Source organism: Xiphias gladius, chromosome 4 (assembly GCF_016859285.1).
Source record: "Xiphias gladius isolate SHS-SW01 ecotype Sanya breed wild chromosome 4, ASM1685928v1, whole genome shotgun sequence".
Taxonomy (NCBI): Eukaryota; Metazoa; Chordata; class Actinopteri; order Istiophoriformes; family Xiphiidae; genus Xiphias; species Xiphias gladius.
Genome location: NC_053403.1, coordinates 3,617,381 through 3,639,778, shown reverse-complemented (window position 1 = coordinate 3,639,778; position 22,398 = coordinate 3,617,381). Strand labels below are relative to the sequence as shown.

At 40.7% G+C, this 22,398-nt stretch overlaps 3 protein-coding genes across 4 annotated transcripts; all 3 read right to left on the bottom strand.

Moving 5' to 3' along the window:
- Positions 1 to 2,883: 2,883 nt before the first annotated feature.
- Positions 2,884 to 18,953, bottom strand: LOC120788671 (zinc finger protein 502-like). The gene is made up of 3 exons (XM_040124628.1): positions 18,633 to 18,953; positions 17,157 to 17,566; positions 2,884 to 3,355 (listed from the first exon to the last, which is right to left on the bottom strand). Exons 1-3 carry the CDS (start codon positions 18,802 to 18,804, stop codon positions 2,939 to 2,941), a joined length of 999 nt encoding a protein of 332 aa, XP_039980562.1. The 5' UTR covers positions 18,805 to 18,953; the 3' UTR covers positions 2,884 to 2,938.
- On the bottom strand, positions 5,499 to 9,290 carry LOC120788669 (zinc finger protein 345-like). Of its 2 annotated transcripts, XM_040124625.1 has the most exons (3): positions 8,948 to 9,290; positions 6,201 to 7,868; positions 5,499 to 6,116 (listed from the first exon to the last, which is right to left on the bottom strand). In XM_040124625.1, the coding sequence occupies exons 1-3, from the start codon at positions 9,117 to 9,119 to the stop codon at positions 6,028 to 6,030; spliced, it is 1,929 nt and encodes a 642-aa protein (XP_039980559.1). In that variant the 5' UTR covers positions 9,120 to 9,290; the 3' UTR covers positions 5,499 to 6,027. The 2 variants fall into 2 exon arrangements, with proteins under 2 accessions (XP_039980559.1, XP_039980558.1); XM_040124624.1 differs by having other exon boundaries at positions 5,499 to 7,868; positions 8,948 to 9,289.
- On the bottom strand, positions 11,672 to 15,141 carry LOC120788670 (zinc finger protein 664-like). The gene is made up of 2 exons (XM_040124626.1): positions 14,830 to 15,141; positions 11,672 to 13,196 (listed from the first exon to the last, which is right to left on the bottom strand). The coding sequence occupies exons 1-2, from the start codon at positions 14,999 to 15,001 to the stop codon at positions 12,157 to 12,159; spliced, it is 1,212 nt and encodes a 403-aa protein (XP_039980560.1). The 5' UTR covers positions 15,002 to 15,141; the 3' UTR covers positions 11,672 to 12,156.
- Positions 18,954 to 22,398: the final 3,445 nt, after the last annotated feature.

Below are 22,398 nucleotides of genomic sequence, written 5' to 3'. Positions count from 1 at the left end.
CATCCCGGCCAACCAATCTCTCCATCGCAGTATCAACATCAAAATCACCTCTTCATCTCTCATCCCAACCAGTGCAAGACACCCGGGTGTCATGATTGATGACCAGCTATCCTTCTCTGACCATGTTGCGTCCGTCTCCCAGTCGTGCCGCTTTGCACTATACAACATAAGAAAAATCAGGCCTTACCCGACTCAGCTCGCCACCCAACTCTTGGTAGGCAATGGTTACCTCACACCTCCACTACCGCAATGCCCTTCTAGCGGGTCTCCCTTCACGCACAGTGAGACCCTTACAGATCGTCCCGGATGTGGCGTCGCATCTGATTTTTGATCAGGCTAAAAAGTGCATGTCACTCTGCTGCTCACTGAACTCCACCGGCTACCCATGGCCGCTAGAATCAAATTCAAGTCACTAATGCTCGCTTACAGAGTGACTTCTGTTGTCCTACTCTAGAGAAAAACAACTGGAAGAGGAGGGAATTAAATTCTGTATCAATCCCCCAGGTGCCCCTCGCTTTGGAGGGGAACCCTCACTCACTCACTGTCGGCCATGTGATGCTCATCGCTGATACACAACTCTTTTGTGTACTGCGGCCAACGGGTAAAATGATGGACACTTACCCTGGAGCATACAGGTCTATACGCACTGCTGCTGTACGGGTGGGATACAAGATTTGTATGTTCGCCCAGTTTCTGGTCTGGTTCGGCTTCCCTTCAACTGGAAGATGAGTCTGACCCACAGGGCAGATTTTCTAACTGAATACAAATCTCCGGAAAGACATTTGGGGGTGGCTGTGTCCGAAAGCCTGTAGTGCCCTCAAGTGGTGAACGGAGCTAAAAAAAAGCATGTTTTGACTGCTTTACCCTTAAACGCATTGGTCCTTTTTCAAACACTCCCACGTTCCTCGGATCACCTGTGACCTGCCACTTATACAAGACAGATGAAGCCATACATCAAAATCATATTGCTTGTAACCTCTTCAGAGCGTCTTATTAAAAATAATAAATGAGTAAAAATACTTTTTTGTCATTTTTTCATTTTTCTGACATTATCACCTTACAAAGCTTTATTGTTAGAACAAATACATGAGGTCAGAAAAAACAGCATTTAGTCGCCCACGTTCCTTCCTGCACTGATCACTGTGTACACTGCTACCACTTAGACTGATGACGCTCATAGTTACCCTGATCGTTCACCCCATCAATTTGGGAACATCAGTCTGAATAACCAGCACTGAAAGAAATATTCTTCTTATTAAAATTCAGTCACAAAAGTTATCAAGTTTATTTATATTGCACCTTCTATAAAACCATGTAGAACATCTTCTACAACTTGTGTTTGTGTTTCACCTTTGAAGCCTGAAACAATAAAAACTGTATCAAGTTGATGTCAGAAAAAATACACAAAAATATAAAATTAAAGGACATGTTCTGGAATAAAAAGAAAATTCAGTTTGTTTCAAATTCATTTTTATATCAACAAATAACAGAAGTTATCTTGGGGCACTTTTCATATAGGTCTAGACCGTCCCCCTTCTATTTACATTTACAAAAAACCATTATTTCCCACCGAGTAAGCACTTGGCAACAGTGGCAAGGAACAACTCCCTTTTAACAACTAGGAACCTTGAACGGAACCTACCATGGTGTGGGCCGTGATATGTAACCACCAGCTGGATTGAGAGATAAAAAGAGAGGGAGAAAGAGAGAAAAAGACTGCAAGATGACAACACCAGTGACCCAACAGCACCAGAGACCTTTTCAGCTTCAACATCAGAGAATTCACAGACCAGTCATTTGACTGAGGTAGTGTATAAAAATAGTAAAAGAAATATCAATTAAAAAGTCAGTCATATGCATTTGTAGGATGTATGTACTCACAATTGTTTTCCAAGCTTTTGGAGATTACAAGTTTCAAAGAAATACTGTTGCAAATATGAAGGGAAGCAGTGAAGGTAGTTTAACCAAACCTGATGGCATTGTTGACAATGTACTACGTTAAACTGAGATACTGTGACCTCTTCTCACTGGGAAATTTCATACATTCAACTACAGAGATGTAGCTGTTGTGAAAGTGTGTTTCATTCAGTTGCTGAACTCTTCTCCTCTCAAGTTTCATCTCAATGGTTTCTCCTGTTTAAACTGATTCTCTGACAAAAACATTTTCCCACAAGAGCTGCAATTATGTGGTTTTCACTTCTGTCGGTTCCAGTGTGTTTAGTCCAGGAACCACTAGAACCAAATGCTATTCCATATATTTTGCAAACACAAAGCTACTTGTCCGTATGTGACCTTATATTCCTTCCCACCTGAGACACATTGAAGTATCATTTCCTTCATGTGTTGAAGTGATGTGACTTCTCACCAGTGTGGGTGTTCAATTAACCACTGAGTAAATGGTAAATGGACAGCACTGATATAGTGCTTTGCTAAAAGCGCGTTACACTACCTACACATTCCATTCATCACACAAAACACACACACACACATACAGCACTCTTTTTTTATATATACTATATTTTCTACACACACTCACACAGTATCCTCCAGGACCAAGGCACAGATGCACGGACTGAGAGAGGATGGGATTGGCACACCTCTTCCTTTTTTGATGTGATGACCTGCTCTGCTCTGATCCCTCCCAGCCCCAGGGAAAAAAAACTTTTCATGTGTTTCTCTATATATATGACTTTTTAACCTGTAATTTTTACACTGCTTTTTCAGGTGTTGCAGGTACGGCCTCTCACCTGTGTGAGTTTTCATGTGGACATTCAAGATGATGGCAGAATGAACTTTTTCCTACATATTTTGCAAGAATATGGCTTCTCTCCTGTGTGAGTTCTCAGGTGGACTTTCAATGCTGACTCTTCACTAAACCTTTTCCCACATCTTTCACAAGAATATGGCTTCTCACCTGTGTGAGTTCTCATATGCTTTTTCAATGCTGAATGGTCACTAAATCTTTTCCCACAGGTGTTGCAGGGTATGGTTTCTCACCTGTGTGAGTTCTCATGTGGATCAACAAACCTGCTCTAGTTCTGAGACTTTTCCCACAAATTTTACAACAATAGGGTTTTTCACCTGTGTGACTTCTCATATGGTCAAACAATTCACTTCTGCACCTGAAACCTTTCTCACAGGTGTTACAGATGTATGGTTTCTCACCCGTGTGGATTCTCATGTGGGCTGACAAGTTACTTCTACATCTGAAAGGTTTCCCACATGTTTCACAAGAATATGGTTTCTCACCTGTGTGGATTTTACTGTGTCTAGTCAATCCAGACTTATACTCAAAAGCTTTTCCACAAGTGTCACATTTGAAAGACTTTTCACCTCTGTGAGTATTAGAGTCAATCTTTGACATGGGAGAGTTGTATACATTGTTACTGTGACGTCTCTTCTGTGGCTTTGGCTCTGCATTTCTAGTTGATCCTGAGTCCACATGTTCGCTTCCTTTCTGGTCTTGGCTCTCAGCTACAGGAGAGTTGTGAGAGAGGAGCTGGTGGTCAATGTCTGGTTCTGGTTCACTGTGGTCACTTTCCTCATTACCAGGAGTCAACATAAAGGTATCAGTCTCCTGCTTCAGTACAAGCCGCTCTCCCTCCTGACTGGTGCAGATTTCCTCCTGTTCCTCTTTAATCTGTAGTGGCTCTGGGTCCTCTTGGTCCAGACTGGAGTCCCTCTCCTGGTCACAGAGCTGCTGGTCAGTGAGAACCTCCTCCTCTTTACATTCATGCTGCTGTGGGAGCTCTGGAGGGACAAACGGAAACAAGAAAATGGTTACAAATGCAATGATAGAAAAATGAAAATGTCGGAGTTAAGTTACAACAGTAAGTGACTGGTTCTTTGCGTTTTGCACCACATATTGACGAGTAAGGACATTCTTTTTGAATCTCTCATGCTGATTGAAACTCACTTTCAAATCTATGAAGTTCTAATTTTATTTATGAAGTAACAAAAACAAAAACATTTTAAAAAAAAAAAGCGATTTCAGCGTGGTCTCTGCATCCAGGCAACAATAAACCAGGGGTCTTCATTAGTAACCATTGCCTAAACACAAAACAGGGCCTGTGAAGACGCATATGTCACTTCACAGGCAAAAGTTTGGATCTATAAAAATAAAACACAGAAGAATGTGCAAAAACTCTGGAAATCGGCCAACGCAGATGTTGAGGTGGCGAAGCCAGATTTTCGAAATTTAAGTGTGTGAGAGGCATATATTATATAACCCCTCATTTTGTTATGTTGCAACCTTATGTTAAAATCGTTTAAATGTAAAGACTGCGATAGTTTCAGATTTGTTATCCCTTTATTCATTTCGTGAATACAGATATGTAGAGATTCGGTAGTTTAACAGTGTCGCCAGGACGTATCGAATTGTGGCTTGAAATCTATTTCAAGACCTGGTCTCTATGAAACGTTTCTAAGTTAGACCTGGTCTGTTGTTCTCTGGATGGAGAAAACACAGTGAAATCAGTCCAATATCAGCCTCATTCCTTTGTTAGTATTTATTAAGACCGTTCTGGTTTTACAGACCTGTCCTGTGTAACTTTATTTCGGGTTTCCAGACGATATCCAGCAGTCTGCGCTGACGAGCGACCTCTTCCTCGTACTCGACGATGGTTTTTTCAAAGGCTCCGAATATTTCTTCGGCAGCGGCGGTTAGTCGCTCGTCGACGAACCGTCTCAGACACTGAAGCGAAGACATCGCTGCTTCGTTACAGCTGGAAGATTCACCTGCGACCCGACCACACCACCGTCTCCCGGCTAACTGAACATTTCCATGGAGCTAACGCCGCTAGCGCTTTGCTTTGTTTACTTCCGCTGGGTGTCACACTGAGAAGTTCCGGCAGAGCGAGCGAGTCAGCCGTTTGTTCCTTCTTCAGTTAAGATTTTTTAATCTCTGTCGCTTCATTTCACGGGGAAATGATCTTATTTTTTTCTGTACTAGTGCAGTTCAATGACGACTTTTCGAGCTATTTCGTAACCAATCATTTTCCGTAAACTCATATAAGCAGGGATGGAGGAATTTAATACAGATAAGTTAAAGCAGCAATTTTTCAGTGTAAAATCACACTTGCATTCAACATGTTAGTAAGGTGAACGAAATTACTTTCAGCAAGATGTAGTTTAATGTGTGAAACGTGAAAGTAGTCATGCGTAATATCCACTGTGAGTATTGAGGAAGCCATGATATGTAAAAGCTAGTCAAGGGGGAGCTATTTTAAATTTTTTTTCCTAGTTCACATAAGAGTCAACGGTTTAACAAGGCATCATATTTTATGACCTTAAAACACCTCTGTCATGTTATTATTGAACACTAATAAAAGAACTCTTCTTCACAGCATCTTTTATAACTTGTGTTTGTGTTTCACCTTTGAGGCCTGAAACAATAAAAACCGTATCAAGTCGATGTCATAAAAAATACACAGAAAAATAAAATTAAAGGACATGTTCTGGACAAAAAGAAAAGACTTGGGTGATTTCAATACAATTTTCAAAGAATTACTATTGTAAATATGAGTAACACAGTCATATGAAGGGAGACAACGAAGGTAGTTTAACCAAACCTGATGGCATTGTTGACAATGTACTACGTTAAACTGAGATACTGTGACCTCTTCTCACTGGGAAATTTCATACATTCAACTACAGAGATGTAGCTGTTGTGAAAGTGTGTTTCATTCAGTTGCTGAACTCTTCTCCTCTCAAGTTTCATCTTGACGGTTTCTCCTGTGTGAACTGATTCTCTGACAAAACCTTTTCCCGCAAGAGCTGCAATTATGTGGTTTTCACTTCTGTCGGTTCCAGTGTGTTTAGTCCATGAACCACTAGAACCAAATGCTATTCCACATATTTTAAAAAACACATGGCTACTTGTCTGTATGGGATCTTCTATGCCTTCCAAATGAGACACATCAGATGTTGCAGTGATGTAACTTCTCACCAGTGTGGGCTCTTCTGACGTGACGTCAATTAACCACTAAGTCTGAAAACTCTCCCATGTGTTTTGTAAATACACGACTTTTAACCTGTATGAATCATAAGATGCCTCTTCAACTGTGACGACTGACAGAATCTTTTCCCACAGGTGTTGCAGGGGTACGGCTTCTCACCTGTGTGAGTTCTTATGTGGACTTTCAAGACACCACTACATACAAAACTTTTCCCACATGTTTCACAAGAATATGGCTTCTCACCTGTGTGAGTTCTCATGTGGATCAACAAGGCCTGTTTACATCTGAAAGCTTTCTCACATGTTTCGCAAGAATATGCCTTCTCACCTGTGTGAGTTTTCATATGATTTTTCAATGCTGAATGGTCACTAAATCTTTTCCCACAGATGCTGCAGGGGTACGGCTTCTCACCTGTGTGAGTTCTCATGTGGATCAACAAGCCTTCTCTACTTCTGAGACTCTTCCCACATGTTTCGCAAGAGTATGGTTTCTCACCTGTGTGGATTCTCAGGTGTTTATGCAATGACGACTTGTACTTAAAAGTGTTTCCACAAGTGTCACATTTGAAAGACTTTTCCCCTCTGTGAGTGCTAGAGTCAGTCTTGGGCATGGGAGAGTCGCAACAATATGGCTTCTCACCTGTGTGAGTTCTCATGTGGATCAACAAGGTCTGTCTGCATCTGAAACCTCTCTCACATGTTTTGCAGGCGTATGGCTTCTCACCTGTGTGAATACTCTCATGATATTTCAATCCTGAAAGGGAACTAAATCTTTTCCCACAGGTGTTGCAGGGGTACGGCTTCTCCCCTGTGTGAGTTCTTATGTGGTCTATCAAGATACGACTACATACAAAACTTTTCCCGCACGTTTCACAGGAATATGGTTTCTCACCTGTGTGAGTTCGTATATGCCTTTTCAGTGCTGACATTTGACTAAATCTTTTCCCACAGGTGTTGCAGGAGTACGGCTTCTCACCTGTGTGAGTTCTTATGTGGACTTTTAAAGCAGCAATACATACAAAACTTTTCCCACATGTCTCACATGAGTACGGCTTCTCACCTGTGTGCAATCTCATATGCTTTTTCAGTGTTGGAGTATTACTAAATCTTTTCCCACAGGTGTTACAGGCGTACGGCTTCTCACCTGTGTGAGTTCTCATGTGGATCAAAAAGCCTGTTCTAGTTCTGAGACTCTTCTCACAGATTTCGCAAGAATATGGCTTCTCACCTGTGTGAGTTCGCATATGCTTTTTCCATGATGACATGGTAATAAATCTTTTCCCACAGGTGCTGCAGGCGTACGGCTTCTCACCTGTGTGAGTTCTCATGTGGATCAAAAAGCCTTCTTTACTTCTGAGACACTTCCCACACATTTTGCAAGAATATGGTTTCTCACTAGAGTGGATTCTCATATGTTTTTTCAATTCGGATTTATACTTAAAAGCTTTTCCACAAGTGTCACATTTGAAAGACTTTTCACCTCTGTGAGTATTAGAGTCAATCTTTGACATGGGAGAGTTGTATACATTGTTACTGTGACTCCTGTTTTTGTGACGTCTCTTCTGTGGCTTTGGCTCTGCATTTCTAGTTGATCCTGAGTCCACATGTTCGCTTCCTTTCTGCTCTTGGCTCTCAGCTACAGGAGAGTTGCTAGAGAGGAGCTGGTGGTCACTGTCTGGTTCTGGTTCACCGTGGTCACTTTTCTCGTTACCAGGAGTCAACATAAAGGTATCAGTCTCCTGCTTCAGTACAAGCTGCTCTCCCTCCTGACTGGTGCAGATTTCCTCCTGTTCCTCTTTAATCTGTAGTGGCTCTGGGTCCTCTTGGTCCAGACTGGAGTCCCTCTCCTGGTCACAGAGCTGCTGCTCAGCGAGAACCTCCTCCTCTTTACATTCATGTGGCTGTGGGAGCTCTGGAGGGACAAAAAGTCACAAAAAATAGGTTATAAATGTGAAAATAGAAAAATGACAATGCTGAGGTTGGTTTCAGATTCCACAATCATGGGGAAAGTTAAGTTACAACACTAGATGACTATTTCTCAATTTTTTGCACCATTTATTGTTGTGTAAGGACATTCTCGTTGATCATTCGATGCAGTTTGAAATCCATATTCAAATTTGTGAAATCTTTGTTTTATGAAAGCAACAACAACACAAGGACACTTCTGTGAGTTTTCTCCATCCAGACAACAATAGACCAGGTCTGTCTTAAAAGTCCCTGCGTTTATACTCATCAAACCTGGACTTGATCAACAAATAGACTCCAGTTAGTGTTGAAAGACAGTTTCAGATTTGCAAGATTTTTACTATTTTTTTGAAAACACAGACGGCATCAGACCAGGTCCATATATAGAAAACTAAACTTGTCAAATGTCGTCTAGAGTAACAGGGAGAGTGTAAAGACTGTTTAAACCAGTTTCAGCTGTGTGAAGCCTTTATTCTCTCTGTGAATATGGAAATACAGCAATTTTGCAGTTTAACAGTATTGCCAGAACATATCCATGTCAGATTAATTCAAAGTCCAAGTCTCTGAAATGTCTCAAGAAAAGATGAGAGAACACAAAGTTTTATTCAAAATAAGAAATCGAAGTGAAAGTGAACACATTTTATCTACAAAGATGTTGTGTGACTCTGTTTCAAAGACTTAAAATAACTTTTCTACTTTGGTTTTTAAGTGACAAGGTTGAGATTTTCATGGAAATCAGAAATAAAATGGAGAGACTTAAGACTTTTATAGACTTATGTAGAAAAAAGCAGTAAAATCTCCCATCTTATTACATTTGCAAAAATTTAATAAAGGTTTCACAAATCTGTAACTGTGTTTAATCAGTCACTGGAGTCAAGCCGTTAATCAAGTCCAGGTTTGATAAGAATAAATATCAAGTTAGACCTGGTCTGTTGTTCTCTGGATGGAGAAAACACAGAGAAATAAGTCCAATATCAGCCTCATTCCTTTGTTAGTATTTATTAAGACCGTTCTGGTTTTACAGACCCGTCCTGTGTAACTTTATTTCGGGTTTCCAGACGATATCCAGCAGTCTGCGCTGACGAGCGACCTCTTCCTCGTACTCGACGATGTTTTTTTCAAAGGCTCCGGATATTTCTTCGGCAGCGGCGGTTAGTCGCTCGTTTACGAACCGTCTCAGACACTGAAGCGAAGACATCGCTGCTTCGTCACAGCTGGAAGATTCACCTGCGACCCGACCACACCACCGTCTCCCGGCTAACTGAACATTTCCATGGAGCTAACGACGCTAGCGCCTTGCTTTGTTTACTTCTTCTTCTTGTGTGTAGAAAGACTAGACTCTAAACTGGCCTATTGCTGCCCTCTACTGTTCCTTTTCCTGCCCTTCTTCTTCTTCTTCTTCTTCTTCTTCTTCTTCTTCTTCTTCTTCTTCTTCTTCTACTACCACTACTACTACTACTACTAGTACTAGTAGTGGTAGTAGTGCCGCTACTGTTACTACTACTACTACTACTACTGTTACTTCTACTACTACTACTACTGCTACTGCTACTACTGTTACTACTACTGCTGCTACTACTGCTGCTACTGCTACTACTATTACTACTACTGCTACTACTACTGCTGCTACTGCTACTACTACTACTAATACCTTACTACTACTACTGCTACTACTAGTGCTACTACTACTACTGTTACTGCTACTGCTACTGCTACTACTGCTACTGCTACTGCTACTACTACTGCTACTGCTGCTAGTTGTGGTAGTAGTGCTGCTACTACTCCTGCTGCTACTGCTACTACTGCTACTACTGCTACTGCTACTGCTACTGCTACTACTACTACTACTACTGCTACTACTACTACTTCTTCTACTGCTACTGCTACTACTGCTACTGCTACTACTACTGCTGCTACTACTGCTACTGCTACTGCTACTACTACTACTACTACTACTACTACTGTTACTACTGCTACTACTACTACTACTGCTACTACTACTACTACTGCTACTACTATTACTACTACTGCTACTGCTACTACTACTACTACCACTGCTACTGCTACTACTACTACTACTACTGCTACTACTACTACTACTGCTACTACTGTTACTACTACTGCTACTGCTACTGCTACTACTACTAGTGCTACTACTACAACTGTTACTCCAAAGGTCTTTGAACAGCTTCCTCCTCTGAAGTGAGTAATTCTTGCGCTGCATCAGGCTTTGTCTTACTGTGTCTGAGCCTCCAAACCCACATTTGCCATCTGGGTGCTCCCCAGTCAGAGCCAGCTCACACCTGAGCCCACGATGCCCAAACCTAAACCTGGTTGTGACAACTAAATCCTTTCTTTTGAAGGAAAAATACCTTTTTGCTTCTTCCATTGGTCTTTGTATTGTAAAGTAAGACCTCCTCTTCTTTTCTTTTTCCCATGTACTCTCCCACATTTCTTTTACTGACTTCTTTATGATTGAGGTGTATGCTGACAGTCCGTATTGTAGGGCAATGTGTCTTCTTTCCTCCGGAGCAGCGTTCTTTGCAAAGCAATTTGTTGTCTCGTTTCCCTCTAAACACATGCATGCTAGTACCCAAATAAAACCCACCTCACATCCCGCTTTGTGATTTCTTGGATTTGATTTCCTAGTACCCAAATAAAACCCACCTCACACCCCGCTTTGTGATTTCTTGGATTTGATTTCCCTTATTGCAGTTAAACCTGCTGCTGAATCACTGCATATGACTGACTTCTTGGTTTACTGTCCTCCCCAAATTACCCACTCACTGTCCAAATACTTATGTGCCTAACTGTATATATAGCATAAAATGAAATGCCTTCAAACAGTTTTTTTTTTCTTTAATCGAAGCATTCAAGAGTTCATATCTGTGTAAGTTAAATGCAATCTTGGCCACCTGAGAACCTTCATTGTTGTACTCAAGTAGAGTACTTGATTTTTAAATTTTTTTTTTTTTTTTATGTAGCTCGTGTATTAGTGGACAGTTTAATAAGGCATCATATTTTATGAGCTCATTGTGTTTTTGAATGTCAACTTTTATTCAGCGAAGTAGCTGCAGCTGGCAAGTAAATGTAGTAGACTAAAATATTTGCCTGGTAAATGTAGTATTGTAGAAGAATATAAGACTTCAGTGTGAATCTGGTTTTTCTGACATTATCACCTTACAAAGCTTTATTGTTAGAACAAATACACGAGGTCAGAAAAACAGCATTTAGTCGCCCACGTTCCTTCCTGCACTGATCACTGTGTACACTGCTACCACTTAGACTGATGACGCTCATAGTTACCCTGATCGTTCACCCCATCAATTTGGGAACATCAGTCTGAATAACCAGCACTGAAAGAAATATTCTTCTTATTAAAATTCAGTCACAAAAGTTATCAAGTTTATTTATATGGCACCTTCTATAAAACCATGTAGAACATCTTCTACAACTTGTGTTTGTGTTTCACCTTTGAAGCCATAAACAATAAAAACTGTATCAAGTCGATGTCAGAAAAAATACACAGAAATATAAAATTAAAGGACATGTTCTGGACCAAAAGAAAAGACTGTAGTTGGCAGGATGACAACATCAGTGACCCAACAGCACCAGAGACTTTTTCAGCTTCAACATCAGAGAATTCACAGACCAGTCATTTGACTGAGGTAGTGTATAAAAATAGTAAAAGAAAAAAATTCATCTAAGAAGTCAGTCGTTTACATTTGAAGGAAGTCTGCACTCACAACGTGTTTTTTCCCAGATTTGGGTGATTTCAATACAATTTTCAAAGAAATACTGTTGCGAATATGAGTAATGCAGTCATATGAAGGGAGACAACGAAGGTAGTTTAACCAAACCTGATGGCATTGTTGACAATGTACTACGTTAAACTGAGATACTGTGACCTCTTCTCACTGGGAAATTTCATACATTCAACTACAGAGATGTAGCTGTTGTGAAAGTGTGTTTCATTCAGTTGCTGAACTCTTCTCCTCTCAAGTTTCATCTTGACGGTTTCTCCTGTGTGAACTGATTCTCTGACAAAAACATTTTCCCGCAAGAGCTGCAATTATGTGGTTTTCACTTCTGTCGGTTCCAGTGTGTTTAGTCCATGAACCACTAGAACCAAATGCTCTCCCACATATTTTAAAAACACGAGGCTACTTGTCCGTATGTGACCTTATATTCCTTCCCAGCTGAGACACATTGAAGTATCTTTTCTTTCAGGCGTTTCAGGAGTGCAGCTTCTCACCTCTGTGAGTTCTCATATGCTTTTTCAATGCTGAAGTGTCTCTAAATCTTTTCTCACAGGTGTTGCAGGAGTACGGCTTCTCACCTGTGTGAGTTCTTATGTGGACTTTCAAATGACCACTGCGTACAAAACTTTTCCCACATATTTTGCATAAATATGGCTTCTCACCTGTGTGCAACCTCATATGCTTTTTCAATGCTGAGGTGTCTCTAAATCTTTTCCCACAGTTGCTGCAGGGGTACGGCTTCTCACCTGTGTGAGTTCTTATGTGGACTTTCAAGTCACTACTACATACAAAACTTTTCCCACATGTTTCACAAGAATATGGCTTCTCACCTGTGTGCACTCGCATATGCTTTTTCAATGTTGGAGTGTCACTAAATCTCTTCCCACAAATGTTGCAAATATATGGCTTCTCACCTGTGTGAGTTCTTATGTGGATTAAAAATCCTTTTCTAGTTCTGAGACACTTCCCACACATTTCGCAAGAATATGGTTTCTCATCCGTGTGGATTCTCAGATGATTATTCAATCCAGACTTATACTCAAAAGCTTTTCCACAAGTGTCACATTTGAAAGACTTTTCACCTCTGTGAGTATTAGAGTCAATCTTTGACATGGGAGAGTTGTATACATTGTTACTGTGACTCCTGTTTTTGTGACGTCTCTTCTGTGGCTTTGGCTCTTCATTTGTAGTTGATCCTGAGTCCACATGTTCGCTTCCTTTCTGCTCTTGGCTCTCAGCTACAGGAGAGTTGCTAGAGAGGAGCTGGTGGTCAATGTCTGGTTCTGGTTCTCTGTGGTCACTTTCCTCATTACCAGGAGTCAACATAAAGGTATCAGTCTCCTGCTTCAGTACAAGCCGCTCTCCCTCCTGACTGGTGCAGATTTCCTCCTGTTCCTCTTTAATCTGTAGTGGCTCTGGGTCCTCTTGGTCCAGACTGGAGTCCCTCTCCTGGTCTAAGAGCTGCTGGTCAGTGAGAACCTCCTCCTCTTTACATACATGCTGCTGTGGGAGCTCTAGAGGGAAAAATGGAAACAAGAAAAAGGTTACAAATGCAATGATAAAAAATGACAATGCTGAAGTTAGATTCTGATCTGACAACCAAAATGTGAGCGGCGGAACTTTTACATATAAATGACCATTTGTTCCACTCAAGCACTAGCCAAACAAGTTCTATCAATGCGGATTGAGCATATCAGCGCCACGTAAATCTCTCTGTATTTTGCAGTATACCAAAGTTTTAAATCGTGAGTGTAGCGACACTCCCAGGCGATTTCACCCCCCCCCTCCCCATCCGGGCCACACCGGACCGTGTTGATATAAAGAAAACTACACTTGTCGAATTTGGACCAGAGTAACAGGGAGAGGGTAAAGGCTGTTTATGATCATTTCTGATTTGTGAAGTCTTTATTCTTTTTGTGAATACAGAAATAAGGCGATTTAATAGTTTAACATCATCGCCAGAACGTATCTATTTGCGGCTTGAAATTTATTACAAGTCCAAGTCTCTTCGAAACGTCTCAAGGAAAGATGAGAGACCTCCACACATTTTTATTAAAAAAAGAAGAAGTAGAAGAGTTAGTGAACAAAATTAAATCTACAAAAGATGTTGTGTGACTGTTTCAAAGAGTTAAAATAAATTCTCCGCTTTTGTTTTTGCCTGGACTGCAGCAGCGGGGCCAGTCTTATAGTCGCGATTGTTTCACGACTGAGTGAGTGATGAAGTTACACCATTGGTCAGCCAGATGCCACGTGACTAAATTGAAATTACACCCATTATCGCCAAATCTAGCAGCTTTTTGGACAAACTGTGGCTACTTTCTGCAGAAGAGAGTCGCCGGCATGAGGTCGTTCCTCCCCTCCGAGGGCCCACCTCTTGATGCGTCTCGTTCAACCGACCCCATAGCATCTGACACAGACGTGAATGCGCTTCTAACTTTCTCTGGGCCGCGTCTCAGTCACTGTTTCATTTACTATTTCATATTTGATCCGTTGTCTGACAACAGAAACATGTAAATGAGAACAGCTTTATTGGGAATTCAGCTGTATTAAAATACTGTATGTGTGAGCACTGACAGTAGGTGAGAAGCAGACAGATGAAGGGCGGTCCAGCCATATACTCGGTGTTGACCTAGTCTAGTTCAATTGAGACGGAGGAGACCTTTATGAGAATCAGAAATGAAATGGAGAGACTTAGACTTCTATAGACCTCGACAGAAAAAAAGCAGTGAAATCTCCTTTTTTTTATTTTCCTGATCAGAATAGAGGTTTCACAAATCTGAAACTGTGTTTTAAAAAAAGTCCTTAGCCTATCTGCGATAATCTAGTCCAGATTTGACCAGTCAAAGTATAGTGTTTTTTGATCTGGACCTGGTCCGATGTGGTCTCGAGTTGAAAGAAAGCAGTGAAATCTCACTTTTTGGCAGAAGGTTCACAAACGGAATAAAGGTTTCTTTTACAAATCTGAAACTGTGTAAAATCACTGGAGTCAAGTCGTTAATCAAATCCAGGTTTGATAAGAATAAATATCGGGTTTTTAAGTTAGACCTGGTCTGTTGTTCTCTGGATGGAGAAAACACAGAGAAATAATTCCAATATCAGCCTCATTCCTTTGTTAGTATTTATTAAGACCGTTCCGGTTTTACATACCTGTCCTGTGTAACCTTATTTCTGGTTTCCAGACGATATCCAGCAGTCTGCGCTGACGAGCGACCTCTTCCTCGTACTCGACGATGGTTTTTTCAAAGGCTCCGAATATTTCTTCGGCAGCGGCGGTTAGTCGCTCGTCGACGAACCGTCTCAGACACTGAAGCGAAGACATCGCTGCTTCGTTGCAGCTGGAAGATTGACCTGCGACCCGACCACACCACCGTCTCCCGGCTAACTGAACATTTCCATGGAGCTAACGACGCTAGCGCTTTGCTTTTGTTTGTTTACTTCCGCCGGGTGTCACAGGGCGAAGTTCCGGTAGAGCGAGCGAGTCAGCCGTTTGTTCCTTCTTCAGTTAAGATTTTTTTTAATCTCAATCGCTTCATTTCACGGGGAAATTATCTTATTTTTTTCTGTACTACTGCAGTTCAATGACAACTTTTCGAGCTGTTTCGTAACCAATCATTTTCCGTAAACTCCTATAAGCAGGAGGAATTTAATACAGATAAGTTAAAGCAGCAATAATTCAGTGTAAAAATACACTTGCATTCAACATGTTAGTAAGGTTTTTGTAGCAGCTGTGAAGCTATTTTCATTTTTTTTAACGTAGCTCGTGTATTAGTGGACAGTTTAATAAGGCATCATATTTTATGAGCTCATTGTGTTTTTGAATGTCAACTTTTATTCAGCAAAGTAGCTGCAGATGGGAAGTAAATGTAGTAGACTAAAATATTTGCCTGGTAAATGTAGTAATGTATTAGTATGTATAACATAAAATGATATGCCTGCATTTTTTTTTTTAAATTGAAGCATTCAAGATTTCCTATCTTTAAGTTATATGCAATCTTGGCCACCTGAGGACATTCATTGTCGTACTCAGGTAAAATATTTAGTCGCCCACATTCCTTCCTGCACTGATCACTGTGTACACTGCTACCACTTAGACTGATGACGCTCATAGTTACCCTGATCGTTCACCCCATCATTTGGGAACATCAGTCTGAATAACCAGCACTGAAAGAAATATTCTTCTTATTAAAATTCAGTCACAAAAGTTATCAAGTTTATTTATATGGCACCTTCTATAAAACCATGTAGAACATCTTCTACAACTTGTGTTTGTTTCACCTTTGAAGCCTGAAACAATAAAAACAGTATCAAGTCGATGTCATAAAAAATACACAGAAATATAAAATTAAAGGACATGTTCTGGACAAAAAGAAAAGACTGTAGTTGGCAGGATGACAACATCAGTGACCCAACAGCACCAGAGACCTTTTCAGCTTCAACATCAGACAATTCACAGACCAGTCATTTGACTGAGGTAGTGTATAAAAATAGTAAAAGAAAAAATCATCTAAGAAGTCAGTCGTTTACATTTGAAGGAAGTCTGCACTCACAACGTGTTTTTTCCCAGATTTGGGAAATTTCAATACAATTTTCAAAGTAATACTGTTGCGAATATGAGTAATACAGTCATATGAAGGGAGACAACGAAGGTAGTTTAACCAAACCTGATGGCATTGTTGACAATGTACTACGTTAAACTGAGATACTGTGACCTCTTCTCACTGGGAAATTTCATACATTCAACTACAGAGATGTAGCTGTTGTGAAAGTGTGTTTCATTCAGTTGCTGAACTCTTCTCCTCTCAAGTTTCATCTCAATGGTTTCTCCTGTTTAAGCTGATTCTCTGACAAAATCTTTTCCCGCAAGAGCTGCAATTATGTGGTTTTCACTTCTGTCGGTTCCAGTGTGTTTAGTCCATGAACCACTAGAACCAAATGCTCTCCCACATATTTTAAAAACACGAGGCTACTTGTCCGTATGTGACCTTATATTCCTTCCCACCTGAGACACATTGAAGCATCTTTTCCTTCACGTGGTACAGTGATATGACTTCTCTTGTCAATAAACCATTAAATCTGAAAACTCTCCCATGTATTTTGTAAATATACGACTTTTAACCTGTATGAATTCTTACATGTTTTTTCAACTCTGACGACTGACAGAATGTTTTCCCACAGGTGTTGCAGGGGTACGGCCTCTCACCTGTGTGAGTTCTTATGTGGACTTTCAAGACACTACTATGCCCAAAACATTTCCCACATATTTTGCAAATATATGGCTTCTCACCTGTGTGAGTTCTTATGTGGATCAACAAGTTCTGTCTACATCTGAAACTTTTCTCACATGTTTCACAAGAATATGGTTTCTCACCTGTGTGAGTTCTCAGATGTTGATTCAATCGACACTTATACTTAAAAGCTTTTCCACAAGTGTCACATTTGAAAGACTTTTCACCTCTGTGAGTATTAGAGTCAATCTTTGACATGGGAGAGTTGTATACATTGTTACTGTGACTCCTGTTTTTGTGACGTCTCTTCTGTGGCTTTGGCTCTGCATTTCTAGTTGATCCTGAGTCCACATGTTCGCTTCCTTTCTGCTCTTGGCTCTCAGCTACAGGAGAGTTGTGAGAGAGGAGCTGGTGGTCAATGTCTGGTTCTGGTTCTCTGTGGTCACCTTCCTCATTATCAGGAGTCAACATAAAGGTATCAGTCTCCTGCTTCAGTACAAGCTGCCCTCCCTCCTGACTGGTGCAGATTTCCTCCCGTTCCTCTTTAATCTGTAGTGGCTCTGGGTCCTCTCTGTCCGGACTGGAGTCCCTCTCCTGGTCACAGAGCAACTGCTCAGTGAGAACCTCCTCCTCTTTAGATTCATGCTGCTGTGGGAGCTCTGGAGGGACAAAGAGGCACAAAAAATAGGTTACAAATGTGAAAATAGAAAAATGATAATGATGAAGTTTGCCTCAGATTTACCCGGTGGGTGATTTAAAATGTCCACTGTGTCTGTGTCTTCTAGCACAATACCAGAGAACCTGTCTTTCTCCCTGTTTCTCTGTAGAGCACATGCGACTCTTCTGTAGACACTTCCCCCAACAGCAGAACGAGCAGGTAGGGGAGGGGTAGAGCGAGGGGAGATTCTCTACTGGCTAAGAGATTGCATCGTTCTCTCGGACGGATAAACAAATAAAAACAAAAAAAATGCTAGAATGGGTTTCCAAATATACTTGGGTGGCCACCAATATACACCTGGCTGGCTTGCCCAATTTAAGTCTATGTGTGGGAAAAATTGTACAGCAATTTAGTAGTTAAACAGTGTTGCCAGAACCTATCAATTTGTGGCTTGAAATTTATTACAAGTCCAAGTCTCTTGGAAACGTCTCAAGGAAAGATGAGAGAACATGACTTTGTAATTGAAAATAGGAATTAGAAGAGTAAGTGAACAAAATTTAATCTACAAAGATGTTGTGTGACTGTGTTTCAAAGACTTAAAATAACTTTTCCACTTTTGTTTTTAATTGAGAAGGAGAAAATCTTCATGGAAATCAGAGATGAAATGGAGAGACTTTTGTAGACTAATATAGAAAAACGCAGTGAAAGCTCCCTTTTTGTTTTTGCATAAATCCGAAACTATGTTTTAAAGAGTCTTTAGACTCTCTGGGATAATCAGATTCAGATTTGACCAGTCCAATTAGAATGGTTTTAGATCAAGATCTGGTCCAATGTGGTTAAACGGGAAAAAGGTAGCGAATGCTCCTTTTCCGAATCTTCAGAATAAAGGTTTCACAGACTAGAAATTGTTTTTAAAAAGTTACTGGAGTCAACTCGTTACTCAAGTCTAGGTTTCTAAATTAGATCCGATCTATTGTTGTCTGGATGGAGAAAACACAGTGAAATCAGTCCAATATCAGCCTCATTCCTTTGTTAGTATTTATTAAGACCGTTCTGGTTTTACAGACCCGTCCTGTGTAACTTTATTTCGGGTTTCCAGACGATATCCAGCAGTCTGCGCTGACGAGCGACCTCTTCCTCGTACTCGACGATGGTTTTTTCAAAGGCTCCGAATATTTCTTCGGCAGCGGCGGTTAGTCGCTCGTTTACGAACCGTCTCAGACACTGAAGCGAAGACATCGCTGCTTCGTTACAGCTGGAAGATTCACCTGCGACCCGACCACACCACCGTCTCCCGGCTAACTGAACATTTCCATGGAGCTAACGCCGCTAGCGCCTTGCTTTGTTTACTTCCGCCGGGTGTCACACGGCGAAGTTCCGGCAGAGCGAGCGAGTCAGCCGTTTGTTCCTTCTTCAGTTAAGATTTTTTTTTATCTCTGTCGCTTCATTTCACGGGGAAATTATCTTATTTTTTTCTGTACCACTGCAATTCAATGACGACTTTTCGAGTTATTTCGTAACCAATTATTTTACATAAAAATAAATAATCGGGGATGGAAGAATATCGATAATATAGTTTAAAAATAAACACGTGCATTCAAAATATTAGTAAGGTAAATGAAAATACTTTGAGCAAAATGTAGTGTAAAGAATGAGACGTGAAAGGGGACATGCTTACTCTTCCCTGTCAGTGTTACCGAGGCCATGATACATAAACAGGATTTCTTTGCAGAAGCTGGTTGAGTTGGAGATATTTTATCTTATTTCATTTTATTTATTTATTTATTTCATAAAATAACATAATGGTAAACACTTAATGTGCTGTGTGTGTTTTTAAGCCCACCCGGGTCGCACAAGAGGCCACGCTTTCCTCCATCTTTAAAATCTGCTATAGATTTCAGGCAACGGAACCACCTGTCCTCTGATTGGCCCGGTCAGATTCAGGTGTAAAAACAGGGCCAAAATTCGTGCTTGCAGCTTCAGCGTCACACACAGTGGGAACTTACTGTTCTAACAAGACGGTCTGAGCTGAAAACATTTGGATTTAAATACTCACTGGTAATAACAGACATTTCAACATTGTGCATTTTGACCTTGCTGTCGTCCTGATTTGTTGAACTGTCTGCAGGTGTAGCGACCAACATCCTCAACCGTGACCTTCTTTATCACCAGAGAACACTTCTCTGTAACACTCAGTCTGTCTGATTCAGATTTGGCTTTTTCACCCAGCTGCCCGAGTCCAACCAGCTCTACTGCTGCTGTGTCTCTTGAACCACTGAAGAGCCAGGTAGCACCGTCACATTTCACCTGATCATCTATCACAACCTTTTCACGAGGTGAAGGGATTTCACCTCCACCTCTGACAGTGAAGGAGGAGTATTGTCCAGTAACAGCCTTGAAGGAAATCAGAAATAAGAACCCAACTATTATACTCATAGTGTGAAGAAAAACTTTAAAAAAAAATCAAACAAACCAAAAGAAAGAAAGAAAGTAATACTTGTCCATCTTCTGTATTATATGATTAAATATTATTTTACCTGTCAAATGAAGCAGCAGCATCAGAAAAACTGACATTTTAATCAATTTGAAACCAAATATTCTGCTCTCTCTCTCTCTATCACTATCCAATGCACTAAATGTTTCCTCACATAGAAAGATTTATTTTTTTGTCCTCATTGTTACTTAACTTGTAATTTACGTTTCTGTCAGCGAGAGAGGAAGTGTTTTTGTGTGAAGGCATGAACGAGCAATTTGGGGTTTTGACTGTAGACTCTTAGCCTTCTCTTAATGTTTTTCTTTAATTCATTTCTAAACTTGTTTTAGTGTAATGTCAAAAGAGTGTGTAGTCTTCTTAAACGTAATTTTACTGTGCAATTAAGTTCTTTCAGTTGGACGGCAGAATGGTCAGGCGGACAAATGTGAAGGCCAAAGAAAAGCTTTTAAGCAAATATGAGGCACAGTCACTCTTGATGTCGGTGCCAAAACTACAGAAAGACACAATCTGGGGCTGTTTATTTTAAGATTAGTGCATTCCCAGGCCCTAGATGGCTCAAGACTGAGTGCACTAACTGGAAAAGTTTGCCACTGTTTCCATCTGTTTATGTGTGTTTATCTGATTGAAAATACAGCATGGCTTGTTGGCCTGAGAGACTTAACGGAAAGGAAAGACCCATTAGCACAAGTTTCTGCTTGAATATCCGCTGCAGAATGTCTTCTTCATCTTCAGAGCCTTGTTCATGAGAATGAGGTGGAGTGTCGGTAGCCTCCAGTCCACCCTAATTTTTTGTGGCACGGTGGAAGAGAACTGAGAAGAACATGGAGTTAATATGCAAACAGATAGAACCGAAATTGAAAACTTCTTTCTGTGAGGCAAGAGTAATAAAATTCCCATTCCAACTCGGCGCACATTTTAACCGAATCTCCAGATGATCGGGAAAAGGAGAGACAGAAGAGGATGTTTCCATCTTCTACTGTTATGCGATTTTAGAAGTTGGCTGCATTGAGATAAGCAGCTGGTACTGCCAGTTCTCCAGTCAGGCACCGTAAATCATTGCAGAGGAAGAGGGTGCGACAAGAACACGCAACTAAAAGGGTCAAGCTTCAAACAAATGAAAAAAAAAGTGAAAAACGTGTAGGAAATACGGCGTGTCTGTTTGTTTCGTGTATTAATTTGTACAGCGTCTTCAAGGCCTCGAGGGGATTTCAGACACTGTTCAATGACCCAGCAAGTGCTTTGTTCAAAGCATACAGACACCTTGGGATATCTGCATGCTGAAGTCATTTTTGTAACTGCCCTGGAGTCCAAGACACTCACGGGGCCTCAAGGCCTCGAAGGTTCAACGCGTGGCAATTAGTTTGCGGTAATTTGATGAATTGCACAGTATTTTATTTATACTGTATGCACCATTAAAGCACATTTTAAACTGAAATGGTAGGGGCCATAAGACTACAACTGCTTTGTTATCTGATCATGAGGACCTACCTCTTAGAGTGGCCCTGAGCTAAAATCTAGCTGTAACGGGGAAGTTCTAGATCTTGGTAAATATGCTTGTAGGTGAGAATATTTATACCACTCTCAGGTCAGTACGGACAATCTGAGGCTCAGCTTGGCTGGAAGAATGGACACAGAGGGAAAGGGCTAGCCTATAAGCACATTTAAAGCCCCGGTGCGGGAACTTCTCTAACTAAAGTTGTGCTTTATAAAAGGTACCACATGTTTATAACAGAGGTCCACAGCTCAGTTTTGCCCAGGGCCATCTGGTGGGTAAATGCAGCCTTGGGCTTTGGATATTCAGTATTTTAATTGTTCCCCTGTGTCAATTTTTTTTGATGACTGTTAAGTGTCATTTCTGTTTTTAGGAATCTTTTAATGTATTGATTGAAATATTTAGAAAAGAGAAGAGGAAAATATGGTGGTACTGTATGTTTGGCTTAAAAAATAAAACACAAAACGAGCTACATTTAAATTTCAGTCTATTTTTATTCTTAATTACACACTAAAGGCCATCTACTGTCAGCTCTTCTCATATCACAATGCCAAGAATCTTCAGAGCAGTACTATTGGGAGCTGCAGAGCATCACTTAACATTCCTTATGAAGAGCTGCGCTTTCAGGCAGCGTAACCTAACAACCACAGAGAGGAAACAAACAGAGCTGACGGGTGACACTGACGAATGCAGGGGAGTCAACATTGCTGGGTTTAGGATTAATCGCATTTCCAAAATAAAAGCGCATTGCAATGACACATATCCGTTGCCGGGATTACACTCGGAGGTCTACGTGATAATTAATAACCTTTGCGGAGTATAAGGTGTGCAAGAAGTCCCTTTCTAA

Bases quoted from the DNA above. Each gene is read 5' to 3' on its own strand.
- LOC120788669 (XM_040124624.1), bottom strand. From the start codon at position 9,119: ATGTCTTCGCTTCAGTGTCTGAGACGGTTCGTAAACGAGCGACTAACC. The intron at 7,869-8,947 runs GTCTGTAAAACC...TTGTCCCTCCAG, and splicing joins AATAAAGTTACACAGGACGG to AGCTCCCACAGCCACATGAA.
- LOC120788671 (XM_040124628.1), bottom strand. From the start codon at position 18,804: ATGTCTTCGCTTCAGTGTCTGAGACGGTTCGTAAACGAGCGACTAACC. The intron at 17,567-18,632 runs GTCTGTAAAACC...TTGTCCCTCCAG, and splicing joins AATAAAGTTACACAGGACGG to AGCTCCCACAGCAGCATGAA. The intron at 3,356-17,156 runs ATTGACTCTAAT...CCCATGTCAAAG, and splicing joins ACAACTCTCCCATGTCAAAG to ATTGACTCTAATACTCACAG.
- LOC120788670 (XM_040124626.1), bottom strand. From the start codon at position 15,001: ATGTCTTCGCTTCAGTGTCTGAGACGGTTCGTCGACGAGCGACTAACC. The intron at 13,197-14,829 runs GTATGTAAAACC...TTTTCCCTCTAG, and splicing joins AATAAGGTTACACAGGACAG to AGCTCCCACAGCAGCATGTA.